Source organism: Leishmania infantum, chromosome 17, assembly GCF_000002875.2.
Source record: "Leishmania infantum JPCM5 genome chromosome 17".
NCBI classification, from domain to species: Eukaryota; Euglenozoa; class Kinetoplastea; order Trypanosomatida; family Trypanosomatidae; genus Leishmania; species Leishmania infantum.
Window position 1 is genome coordinate 246,320 of NC_009401.2, and position 9,886 is coordinate 256,205.

The 9,886-nt window shown below is 62.5% G+C and overlaps 2 protein-coding genes across 2 annotated transcripts; both read right to left on the reverse strand.

The window, feature by feature from the left end:
- Nucleotides 1–324: 324 nt before the first annotated feature.
- Nucleotides 325–2,865, reverse strand: LINJ_17_0580 (hypothetical protein, unknown function; the record flags this gene model as incomplete). The annotated part of the gene is made up of 1 exon (XM_001464680.1): nucleotides 325–2,865. One exon carries the CDS (start codon nucleotides 2,863–2,865, stop codon nucleotides 325–327), a length of 2,541 nt encoding a protein of 846 aa, XP_001464717.1.
- Nucleotides 2,866–6,478: 3,613 nt separating this feature from the next.
- Nucleotides 6,479–9,673, reverse strand: LINJ_17_0590 (conserved hypothetical protein; the record flags this gene model as incomplete). The annotated part of the gene is made up of 1 exon (XM_001464681.2): nucleotides 6,479–9,673. One exon carries the CDS (start codon nucleotides 9,671–9,673, stop codon nucleotides 6,479–6,481), a length of 3,195 nt encoding a protein of 1,064 aa, XP_001464718.2.
- Between the last annotated feature and the right edge of the window lie 213 nt (nucleotides 9,674–9,886).

A 9,886-nucleotide genomic window follows, 5' to 3' on the forward strand; every position in this document is an offset into this window, starting at 1 on the left:
GGTAAGACGCGAACGAAGAAAGTCAGAGGCGAAGCGCCGCTCCTCTCGCACAGGCGCACGCAACGATGCAGACCAATAAAAATAAAAAGGGCGGCGTCAGTCATCGGCGCCATCAAGGCTAAGGTAGCAGCAGCGATGGCGGCGGTGCTTGCATGCACGCACACAGAGATACGCTACACAGAGCTTGCATAGGAAGCAGCTTGCGTCCTCTCGCCTAGTAGCCCCTCCAAAACCGACAGCGGAAGCGACTACTCCGTCTGTCTTTTCGCTGTCTCGCCGCCTCTCCCTTGAACCTGCACCGCTGCGCATAACTGAGCAAGTGAATCATACTACCACGCGCACCCGCTTTGGTGGAGGGGAGGCGAGCATGATGTCAGGCGGCGGCTCATCAGACGTGCACCCTGCCGCGGCGACGGTCTCGCGTGCAAACAAGATGGGCAGCTCCGTCGCTGTCGATGGCGGCGGCAGCACCTGCGTCTCTCCATTGCTGATATTGCCAACGTTAGCGTCGCCACCGTGTCTCATGCCGCTCGAGCGGCACTGCTGGGTACGGTGCGGCGAGGGGTACCCTGGTGTGGATGGCGATCGGGACAGTCGACAAGGAGACGCCAACGAGCGTTGCACCGCTAAGCTGAGGGGTGTGTTGTCGGTGCCTGCGTCGTCGCTGCCGTGGACACCATCTGCGAAGGCACCCTTGCCGTTCTCGAAACCTGTGCACAAAACGCAGGACACGTTACTGTTAGCTACGCTGTTAATATTGTCTGGGTTGGGCTGCGGCCAGGTGCCCGTCGGGAAGCCGCGGTGCGTGCGCGAGCGCAAACCGGCGGGTGACGGGGACGCGTCGGCGGGTGTGGCGCTTCCGTTCACGCAATCCGCATCGCTGGTGGTGTGGCGAAGCACAATGAAGTCCATCTGCAGCGCCGGCTCGTCTATTGGCGATGGCATCGCCGAAGTCCGCCCGTCACCACCACCTGCCGCGCCGCTGCTGGCTGGTATGCGAGGGGTGGTGCACGCTGTCGTCTCGGCTCTGCCACCGACCCCGCCACCATGGACGGAGGGCGACAGCACGCAGGAGCGATTTGTATTCGCCTGATCGCCGTCATTCATGACCGTCGCGCCGTACGCGACCGCTGCGCTGCTCCCGGATTTGCGCAAGATCGACTTGACGCGCGTGTTGGGCTGACGTAGCTGCCGAAAGAGTTCCGAGTTCGTCGGGGGTGGAGTGCTGGTGCAGCTCCCGTCGTTCCAGCGACTGCCAACCGCGAGGCCGCCGCTGCCGCCATCGGTGCTTTTCATGCTACTCAATAGCCAACTACTGTTGCTGCTGGCGAAGTGGTGCGTGTTCCAGCTTCCGAGCTCCAAACGCGAAGTGCGTGTCTTGGTGGGAGTTTCGGTTCCTGTGGTCGTCGCCGATGAAGACGCGGCACAAAGGCACTCGCTGTTTGTGTGGGTACCCATGCCGCGTATGTTTGCAGAGTTGGGCATGGGCAAGCGCGGATGGAGCACCCCTCCGGCATCGCCATCACCAAAGTTGCTGTAGCCGCCTGCGGTGCCGGCGCTCGCGGTGTTGCTGGCCGGCAGTGCGGTGAAAAGGTCCAGATGCTGCGGCAGTGGCACGTCGTCCGGTGCGTCGCTTATGGCAGAAGCAGTGACGTTGACAGGTGCTGTTGTGGCCGGTGCCGACGTACGCGGCGATGTCTGCTGCGGCGCGGGGGTGCGCGGAGATGGAGACGTGGAGTCATGAGGCGGCCTGAAGGTTGGCATCAGCGCCACGGTGAGCTGCTGCTGCCGCCCCGATGTAGACGGCAGCAAAGACTCGGAACGAGAGTGCTGTCGAGCGGCGGCCACCGCCTGGGGGGGCTGTGTCAACCGCGCTGTCGGGATGACTCCGCTCCCGCTCTCCGTGCATCCATCGCTCGCTTCGCCGAAGGGAGACGCGCCAGCGTCGCGGGCAGATTCGTAGCTCGGCCGCGCAGGCGTTCCGGCCGTCGCATCCATTGGCTCCGACGCGTCGACCGCGTTTCGCAGAGTCGCTTTCACCTCGGCACTCGGCGAGCGGCGCGCCAATGAAGCGAGTGCGGAATGGCACCGACGTGCCACAGGGCCACCACTGCCGGAGAGGCGACTTGCGCTTGCGAGTTGCAGGTCGCGCTGCGCCTCGGCGGTGAGTACGGATCGTGGCTGTGAAGCGGGCGCTGTCTCAGTCGCCGCTGCTGTGGTTTCCACCACCGTCGCTGGCGACTGCGACGGCGATGGCGATGCTTGTTGAGCTACTGGTAGAACCACAGGCTGGCATGACGACGAGCGACTCGCCTGCAGCGACGGCGGCTGTGTAGAGCCGGCTGTCTGCAGGAAGGATGTCCGCGTCGTGTCGGTGTCACCGAGTGTCCACGTCAGGACAGAGCCGCCTTCGTTGATGTTGGCGCCCCTGCGCAGCTCCCTTGATGCTGCCGCGTGGGTGTCGCTGACGCTCTGTGGCGAGGCGGACGAGGGCTGCTCAGCTAAATGGGTTTTGTACGCCACCGAACTGAGCGAGTGCTGCGGAGGAAGTGAGGAGGAGTCGATGTACGCGAGGGCGGCAGTGCTGTGCGCAGCACCGGAGGGGAGCGCATCATCCAGGGGCGGCGGGTGCAAGCTGACCACCTTATCGCACTGAAGCAGCTCGTCTGTGGCCGATGTCTTCCTCGCGAGCACGCCCCCCTCCACGTCCCTTCTTGAGGACGTAAGCTGCGTCGGCTGGGGCGACGTGGATGCCGCTGGCGCGGACAGGCCGAGGGGAGAAGCCGCAGGTGGCGTTAGAGAAGCGCCGTCGCCTGTAGTGGCGGTGTCGCTGTCTCGGCGCAGAGGCAATGACACGGCGTTCATGGGCGGCAGCCCTAGCACATCGTCAACGAAAGGATGCGAATCGTCAGGTGGCGGCGACGCTGCTCTACCAACACTGTCATTGTCTTCCTCAACGCAGATTCGCGATAAACACGGAGCAAAGTCGATGGAAGATGCTTTTTCCGCCTCCTGCGGTGTTGCTGGCGCGTGCTGCGGCGTCACCGACTCGGCCACTTTGCCTTCACGGGGCCCACGCACCTTCTCCTTCGAGTCTGCACACCCCATGAGTATGGAGTGGGCTGATTTCCTTGCGCTGCCCCCTTTATGCGGCGATGTCGTAGACCGCGACGACGCGGTGAGAAGGCTGCCCGTCACAAGGCTGAAAAGAGCGGCCCTACTGCGAAGAGACACTCAACAACACGGGGCAGCGATGAAATACGCAGATACACCCGCACGGCACACAGAGAAGGCAAGCGACGTTAGCGAAACAGGCGGATTAACAAAAACGGTATTCTGCGGAGCTGGAGGGCAGGAGCGGAGGTGGAACCGAGATGAGGGAGACAACGGCGACACGCGGCCACACCTGGGTAAATCCCACGCAGCCCCCGCGTTTCCCCAGCGAGCAAAAGACAACAAGCAAAACACGCAATAACAAAACACATAAACAGTAAGCGGGGAGGGGGGGCGAGAGGCAGGCAGGTGTACAACGAGCAGAGGAGACAGCCGGGAAGGAGGAGGGGGGGTGTAGCGAGCGAGCTCACAAAGCGAGAGGACGGGGAGAAAATCGCGCAAAACAAAGGCAGCACGCACAACGAGGAGGCGTCGCGCGATGGCGGTGGGGGGGAGATCAAAGGAGGGGGGGAACACAAGAGGAGAACCCAAGGAACAGAAACAGAGGGCGCGCGTGAAAGTGCGGCTCTACAAAGGGAGAGGAAGCAGAGCAGGGAAGGGGGTGGGGGAGTGGGAAGAAAAGACCTGGCGCGCAAGTGCCCTCGCAGGCACGCACACACGCACAGAGAGAGAGAGACGCTTTCTATCTTATCAGCAATCAAAAAGGAAGTCAGCGAGCCGCAATCGACGAAGGCTAAAGCCCCTCTCGCCCTCCCGCCCGCCCGGCCCTTCGTTTCACCGTGCGCTGTTGTGCCAGATGGATGGAAAACGGGTGGGCTGCTGCGATGCGTGCTATGAGGGAGGAGCAGCAGCAAAAACAAGGGGGTAGAGAAGAGAAGGTTGCAAACGGATAGAGCTCAACGAGGAGGCCGAGCGGAAGAAGAGCAGACAGACCAAGAGAAGACGGAGAATGCGGAATGCCAGGAGAGGGAGCGGGAGGAAGGGGGAGGAGGTCGATGCTGTGAAAAGAGCGCTACCGCCTGCGTTCGTTTGGTTGCTTCCTGTACACTTCCCCCTTTTCCCCTTTCTTCACGCTCTATATCTGCGCGCGTGCGTCTTTCGTGCCTCTGCTTCCGTTGCTGCAGCAGCGGCGGCGGAGTACTCTGCTCAATGGTATTCGCGCTCCATGCGAATGTGGGCACTTATGTGCACCGGCGTCCTCTTCGGTGACAGCAGCAAGGCACACAGAGACCGACACAGCCGCCAGCAAATCCCCGAAAAGAAAAGAGGAGCGTGTGTGTGTGTGTGTGTGTGTGTGTCTTTGTGGGTGTGTGCGTGCCTGTGTGCGTTATATATACAGAGAGGCGCATCAACGTCAAATGATCGCGGGAAGCACACCCACGAAAAAAATGGGAGGGGGGGGCAAGGGTAAGAGAGAGGAGAGGGTGGAGTTGCTTGCAAGGATCACTTTTATGGTGTTCTTTTTATGTTCTTCTGCTAGTTTAGTGCCGCCTTCCAACCTCCATGAACGCGAAGTTGTGGTGCCTCCCTTCCCCTTCGCTGCAACGAGACGCCGTAGTCGGCCCTTTGTTGTTCACAGTAATACTGGGGGGGGAGCGTGCACGAAAAAAAACGACAGACAGGCACGCGCACAGACAGAGACGGTGTTTGGAGAGAGGCGCTGCGTCGGCGCGGAGGTGCAGGTAATCAAAGAGAGGGGGAGGGCGAATCGCTGGGAACGGTGGTCACCGCGCTGGCTGATGATCGGTGTGAATGCGAAGGGGGGGGTGGCGAGAGAGTAGAGGAGAGGAGGGGAACGGTGTGAACCGTCAAAGGCAAGGAACTGAGCGACGTGCGCGCGCGGTGTGGGGCGTGAGCTGGACGAAGCAAGAAAGAGAAACCAAGCACACACGCACACACCCTAGCGCACTGGCGCACCAGCACCCAGCACAGCCGAAAGCAAAGAAAAGTTAACACGAAGGGGAGCGCGCGAGAGAGCGAGACCCACACGGGAAAGACGCGACGCTCCCGAGGCAGTGCCCAAAAGGCGGCGAAGCAAAAGGGGGGTGGGAGGGGGCTGATCGCGCAAGTGGGCGCCCCGCTCGTCCAGGTGTCGACAACTGCGGGAGAAGAGGAGGAAGGCAAACTCGGGAAGAGCTCGCACGTGCTCAAAAGGAAAAAAGGGATACGCGAGTGCGAGCGAGTGGCAGCAACAGCGTAGGCGTAGGTGCCTGTATATCCGCCCGGGTTTGTGTGGGTGTGATGGTTGCTGCCGGCGTTCAAATTCGCACGCTTCCTTTTTTTCTCTGCTGTTCTGTCGCAGTGCCCACACCCCACACTGTGGAGTGTCGCGTGGGTAGGAAGCGGTTGGGGGGTGGAGGCTTTGGCAGCACGCTCGCACGCGTCTTACACGTGTGCACTGACGCCACTGTGTATGTGGCCCACCTCACCGAAAGCACACTGTGCGGATGGCGAGTCGCGATTTCGTTCCCTCCCGTCGAACTTTGCTGTGGAAGGGGGAGGGGGGCGCATGCACCGACTTGGAAAAGAGGCGGTGAGGCGCAGAGCAAGCACGGTGAGGCGTTAGGTGGAGTGTATGGTGGAGCAGGGCCATTCGCCGTGTGCGGCGGCGTACACACACATACACGCATACACACACAGAGCGAGAGAGAGAGGCGGTCAGGAAAGAGGTGTGTGTGTGTGTGTGTGGTGGGGAGGGGAGAGGAACAAAGGACGAAAAGACAGCAAAGGAAGGAGGCGCGAAGAAGGGGGAGAGAGGGATAAGGTGGTCAGGTGGGTCTGTGTTGGTGAGAGAGTGGGCGAGACCGGGTATACCTCCTCCCTACATGGACGCTCAACGAGAGCACGTCTGTGTGGCGTGTTGTCTCTTCGAGGGCTGGGAAGCAGTCGGCCGACGACGACACACGGACGCACCAACACGCTTTGTGTTTTCTTCGCTCACTCAGAAAAGCCAACAAAGGAGGGGGCGTAGCAGCCACGGATGGGAAGGCACTCACTGATGATGATGATGATGTGTGTATGTGTCGCTGCCGTGCCACTAATACATACCATAAAAGCGAATAGGAAGGATGGCGAAGAGGCGGAGGGAGGAAAGCCATCAGAGAGCGTGTGTGTGTGTGTGTGTGTGGCAAGAGAAGAGATGCGCTACAGCATCTGTGCCACCTTCACTCTCCACCACGCCCATGTGTGCATTGCGGCTGTTGCTACCCCACCCCCACCCCTCCTCTTCCCACCGCTGCGTGCGCGCTCCGGGTGGGTTTCTGTGTGTTTGCATCGCTGTTTGTCTTCGGCCTCCCGTTCTTCTTCAGTGGTACGGCGAGGTGGCGCGGTTCAGGGAGCGAATCAACTTCTCCGTCACCTGCCCCGAGATGCGCAGCGCTTGCAGAGAATCGTAAGCGGCAGCCGCGCAGTCGGTCGAAGAAGCCTCCGTCTTGACAGCAGCTGGCGGCGAGTGGCTTGCAGTGTCGGTTAGGTTGCCGGAGATGACTGGCGCGCCCCTGTCCTCGCTCTTCGCATGACGGGAGTGTCGCCTCCTTGCGTGACCGCCGGCAGCAGCGAATACGGCAGCCGCCCCTGATCGCGACACCGCTGCAGCCAGGCGCACCTTCGCCGCCTCATGGCGTACTTGCAGCTTTTCATAGCGCTTTAATAAGCCCTCCACCTCTGCGTGGTGGCGATCCTGCATTGCACATGCCGCCGTCTTGTAGACAGAGATCTCTTTCTCGTAGTAACTGCGCTGCGTGCTAAGCTCACTCTCAGCACTGAGAGCGCGCGCCTGCCACGTCGACGCCTCGTCCAGCTGCTCCTGCTGCGACGCGAGCTCATCGGTGGCGAGCCGGAGGCGCTCCTCCATGGTATGCATGAGCCCCTCAGACGACACGACAGCCGAGCGCAGTCGCTCGACCTCCGCCTCCAGCTCGGCGATGCGGGACTCCGCAGACCGCTGGTCACTGCACGCAGCCGCCAGCAGCTCCCGTGAGCTCGCCAGGTCACCCTCCAAGCGTGTCCGATGCATCTGCGCCTCCGCCTGCAATGCGCTATGCTCATCCTGCAGCTCTGAGTGTGCGGTGCGCAGCGCATGCAGTTCGTTCCGCAGATTCTCGACGATGCGCTGGCACTGCCCTGCCTCCTCTCGCAGCTGGGCCACCTCGTGCCCCGCAGCCGGAGACGATTTTGAAGCAGACGTGGCCGCCAGGCTAGCGGCAATCTCCCGCAGGGAACTTCGAAGCGCGCCTACCTTTCCTATGGCCTCGTCGCGTGTGGCCACTAGCGCCGCACGGCTGCTTGCCTCCAGCTCCACGAGGCGTGCCTGGCTCAGCTCCTGCTGCCTCTTGGCTTGTTGTAGCACGTCCTCGAGTGCACCCTGCAACTCCGCGCACTTCGCCTCCAACTGTCTCACCTCTGACGCCAGCTGTCGTGACGACAGCTCCCACTGCGCTGCGCTGTGCCGCGACTGGTCGTGCGCCTGGGCGAGTCGGAGGTGCTGCTGCTCGCATTGGTTCGTGAAGATTTCCTTCGTCACCTGCATGTAGTCCAGGCGGGCCTTCAGAACTTGGTTCTCCTCCCCAAGCCGCCGAAGCTCCTTGAGCATTTGCACCTCCTCCTGCAGGGCCTCCGCAGGAGTGCGTGGGAGCTGGTAGAGATACTGAAGACTCAGTGACGAGGGCGCTGTCGTCATTGCGGTAGAGCCCAGTGACGGCGTCGTAGTGGTGGTAGCGGTGGCGGTGGCAGTGGCGGGCAGCTCCGCCGCAGCGGCCACAGCAGCAGCTCTATCGGCAACCAGCTCCCCACCCCATTGCTCTGCGGCACGACGGCCACCATCGTCGCTGTGGCCACCCGACCGCTGCTCGTGGACCTGCGCAAGGCCACTGCCAGCGAGCATTGAACGAATGTTCGTAGCCGGCGAGGGCGATGACGACCCGCCGGAGGTGGACGACAGGTCCGTGACGCCGCGAGCGTAAGAGGGGTTGAACTCGCCTTCTCCGGTAGTATTGTCGACCTCATTGTCACCACCGTCGAGACGCACCCGCTGCTGCCGCGGAAGCCGTACCGCCTTCCCAGCGCCGAGTCGGCCTTCATCGCTAGTGGAGACCGAAGGGGTCATGAGGGAAGAGTTGTGCGGCTCCTCGTCGTGGTTGGCACCACCGCGTGGGTGCCGTCGTGAGCGACCACGCTGCTGCTGATGCAGTGTATCGCCATGGTCGCCATCGCCACCTGGCAGGTCGGCGCCGGCGTCATCGCCAATATCAGTGGGAAAGGTGCGCTGGAGCGGTGTCGAATGCGGTGGCTGTGCACCTGCGGAAGCGGCAGCGCTGATAGGCGAAGCGGGCCTTGCGAGTGCAGATTGGTGAGAAGTGGGCGAGGGCATAGGAGGCAGTGGTGTCTCGGCCGCCACGCCGCCGCCTCGCTGAGGTGCCCTGTACTGCAGCTCTTCAGGCGATGAAGACGCAGACAAGAAGGTGTACGGCGATGTCGCTTCCGTCTGCACCGTGCCAGTGACGGCGGCCTCCGCTGCACCGGGAAGAGAGGCGAAGATCTTTGTATCCGGACCATCTAGCGGCTGCGGTGGGGCCAAGTAGCCTGTCGTGTTGGTCGTCGTGGCGGTGGCGGTGGGCGGCAGAGGTGGCCAGGAGGCGGACGGGGAAGGGGAGGCGGAAGACGTCGCGGTGGCGGCACTGGCGACTGCTTGCACCGCCGCCCGCACCCGCTCGCGACTTCCTGTTGCGCTGCCGCGCGGTGGCATATGATGGATATGAGGTTGCTGCTTCTTGGCAATGTAGAGCTGCAGCCGCTGATTCTCCACCATCATCTTTTCCATCTGCACGTGCAGCAGCGCGCGCTCCTCCACCCACTGCGCCTCCCGTTCCTTCGCCCTTCCACATGCGGCGACGCCGTCCTGGTAGACCTGCTGCAGCTCCAGCACTTTCTCCCGCTCCCGCGCGTAGGCGGCGCACTCCTCCTGCGCCTTTGCCAACTCACCTTTCAAGGCTTGCACCTCCCGCATGTAGCGCGAGGTCAGGTCCTGGAAAAGTGTACGCAACTGCAGCACCTCTGACGGAGATGCCCAGTCGCTGTCGTGGCGCTCCCGCATCTCTGTCAGCTGGGTGGCAGAGAACCGAGACGATACCTCGTCGTCGACACTGATGGAGGACGTGTACGTGGCAGCCGCCCCTTCGGTGGTAGCCGCTGGCCCTTGCTGCGCCCTCCAGGAGGCGGGCAGCGGATCGCGCCTCTGAGCGCTGCGGTGAGACTGCTGCTGCCGCGTAGGCGTGCGGCGATCCCATTCCGGCGAGCCGCCAGCCCTCTCCACGTTGGCGCGACGCATTGGGTGGGCAGCTACCTGTGCAGAGGACGACCAGCGCTGCTGCTGCGGGGGATGGCGTTGGCGCGAGGACGGGTGCGCTGCTTTATGGCTCTGTAGCGACGACGAAGATCGCGTTGGCGTTCGCGAAGGTGACGTCGATGAGGGGCTCGCCACGCTGTCCAGCAGATGCGCCATGGCTCTGCCGTACTCCGGCGACGATGTAAAGGCAGAAGCAGGGGAGGCGAAAGCTGTCACATCGAAGAATGACCCAAGAGTGCGGCCGCCAGGGGAGAGATGAAGAGCCGCTCCACTACTTTGGTGGGGCGGGGTGCGTGTGGAAGCAGCAGCAGTAGCAGAGACGGCAGTTCGCGCAGAAGTCACGTGGCGGACGCCAGGGCTTCCAGCAGC